Below are 2,757 nucleotides of genomic sequence, written 5' to 3'. Positions count from 1 at the left end.
AAACATTCAAAAGTAGTCAAGAATGGCTAATGGCAGTAGCCCCACTGATGGCACCAATCTCTTCCCCAGTTTCCAGAACTTGGCCAGTTTTCTAACCCAGAACCATCTGAATCAAGAAGAGGCTCTAAAGGAAGATTCCTGAAACAACAAGACAATTCTAGAATTCAGGTCAGCCGCTTTGACTGCTGCCCATTATTGTAGATAAAATTTTGTTAGAACCAAGTCATTCTCATTTTTTAAAGTTCTGTCAATGTCTGCTGTCATGCTACAAGGGCGGAGTGGATTGGCGGCAACATAGACCAGCTCACAAACACTGAAACATTTACTATTTGGTCCTTTATGCATATGATAAATTCTGAGTCTTCCCCCATCTTCACTCCATCTGTGATAGTAAATAAATAGCATATTGCATTCTAGGATGGGGAATGGCATAGAATAGGACCACCTTTAAAGTCCTAAATGTCTCATGGTTTGTGGCTGGTTTTTATATCCATTGAGTTTATTGGCCTATCCAACACATGTTGAATAGATCCTGGAAGGTGGAAGTGGATTTCTACAGATCCAGTCAGGTCATTGTCCTATTCACAATTTCTGTGCCAGATATGGAATCGGCTAGAGCAGAGAATATGACTGCAGGTGCATGGTAAGCACCCCTGATGCAGAAACCGAGTTCTTCTCTATTCCTCTCAGAGAGTAGGATCAGACACAGCATGCAGCGTGTGGAGTAGAGAACAGTGTATGTTTATACTTTATCCCCTCAGCTTCATTGACTCTCCTCTTCCTGCCATAATGTAGTCCACGGAGTCTTGGACCATCTGGACACCCAGCAGAACAGCCCAGGGCTCTACCCTGTCATGGTAATTGCAGCAGGGGTGCATGAAGTGGCAGATACATACAGCTATTTAGTGAGACACATGCACTCAGAGAGTGGAAAATAACCCATAAGAAGATCCATCCCTTCCTATTAGCAGATATGTGTAGGGTTTAGTTGTTTTCAGCATTCCAAGCTATCATATCCTACACCTCCCACCAAGAAGGAAGGAGCACGAAGCCTGTGTGGCCACAGTGGTTTGTGTGCGCAGCATATTTCATACTTGGGGATGTTGATCCAACCCAAACCTCAGGAACGAGGGAAGGCTGCCTCATGTTTGGGGTCCCAGAGCAGGAATCTCTGCAGCAGGTCCAGGCAGTGGGGTCAGCTGTCCTGCTGCTGGGGCCACAGAATCCAGCAGATTCCACCATAACCCAGGAATATGTGATGGGAGTGAAACCTTGTGTTTGTGGCAGCCCCCCCCCCCCAAGAGAATCCCAATGTAGACCCTCAGGGTTTTGTAACAAGGTCATGTCATTTGTAATGAAATTATTACACTTTTGAAAAGGTTGGTTTCTGTCCTTGCTCACGCCTGAGAGCCGCGTGCTCACTGCTTCTCACACACAGTAGGACGACTCTTGTTCTCAGACTCCCAGAGCAGGTCTGGCCAGATCAGCACTACTCATCCAGTGACATGGTCCTACTGGGCTAACAACCCATCATCTTCTCTCAAGGCCACATTCTCAGGGAAAGAAGGTCAGAGAATAGTTCCCTGTCCTGCCACACTCTGTGTGGAAAGGGAGGGAAAAGGCTGTTGGTTTCTAATGCAGGAACCAGGCTCTCTGGAGACATTTTCCATCCCATGAACCTGTGAACTACTCTCCATAAGCTCCTGGATTTCAAGTGACTAGATGTTAAGATTAAAATTAAACTAATTCTTTGGGAAGCCACAATTCCAATGACAGTTTCCTGTTGCTTGCGCTGCAGTGAGAAACCATCTGAGTGAGTTGAGACAAAGGTCACGGTCATTGCTCAGAGGGCGGCTGAGAGTGAGAGCCAGGCTGGGTGGGAGGTTCCTGTCCCATGTCACCATCTGTCTGTATCACCATGAGTCACTGCCAGCTGCTCCCACTGCCATCGTTGGTGGCACTATTGTCAGCCTCGTCCCCAGCCTGGGCCCCGCTGATGGTCAGGGTGGCTGTGTTCCCTGAGTTGGAGCCGGAGAATCGGTCAGGGATCCCTGAGGGCCGTTTGCTATCCTCATAGATGACCAGCACTGGGGCCTGGCCTGGCTTCTGCTGGTACCAGTCAGCATATTTACGTGAGAGTTTATCTCCAGTGCATGTGACTGTGGCTGTCTGTCCCAAGACCACCGACACCGAGGCTGGCTGAGTCAGTTCGTAGGAGGACACAGAACCTTCAAGAAGGAAAAAAGAGAGGAGGGCTTAAAGATGAAGGATCCCTGCCCATAAGATCTCTACCTGCCTGTCCTGAGCGAGCTCCAGAGACTCTGTGAAGCCTCAGGGTGCCGCCAGCATCAGTCCTAGCCCCAGTGGCCCATGGGCTTAGCTGGTGGATGGAAACTTTGGTCACACGAGAAACCCACCTCTTTCTCCTGGCAGGGGCAGCCCCTCAGGCTCACACAAGCCAGTGAGCAAGTGTGGGGGGTTTCAGACAAAGCAGCCCCTCATCTTGCAGCAAGATCCTGAGCCTCCTGCCTAGGCAGGTCCCTGCTGAGCTCAGAGTCAGGGCCAGGCTGATCCCATTGTCCTGGGGCTGTAGGGTGGGTGGGAGTCCAGGGGCAGCACCTGTGCAGTGAACAAGGAGGCTGAGGAGCAGAGGGGTCCAGGCCATGGTGGAGGTGTCCCCGCTGCTGCTTCCTGAGGCCCAGGCTGGGCAGGGTCCTCCCAGGCCTGTCTTATCCCCTTGCTGGAGGGAGCTGCCCC

The 2,757-nt window shown here is 50.6% G+C and overlaps 1 gene segment (V, D, J or C); it reads right to left on the bottom strand.

Annotated features, from left to right (window-relative positions):
* Window positions 1–1,923: 1,923 nt before the first annotated feature.
* LOC103581605 lies at window positions 1,924–2,665 on the bottom strand. The segment is given in 2 exon segments: window positions 1,924–2,228; window positions 2,620–2,665. Coding segments are annotated over 2 exon segments (351 nt in total).
* Window positions 2,666–2,757: the final 92 nt, after the last annotated feature.

This window comes from Galeopterus variegatus, unplaced genomic scaffold (assembly GCF_000696425.1).
Source record: "Galeopterus variegatus unplaced genomic scaffold, G_variegatus-3.0.2 Scaffold13451, whole genome shotgun sequence".
Lineage (NCBI taxonomy): Eukaryota > Metazoa > Chordata > Mammalia > Dermoptera > Cynocephalidae > Galeopterus > Galeopterus variegatus.
This window is presented reverse-complemented; position numbering and strand designations above follow the sequence as displayed.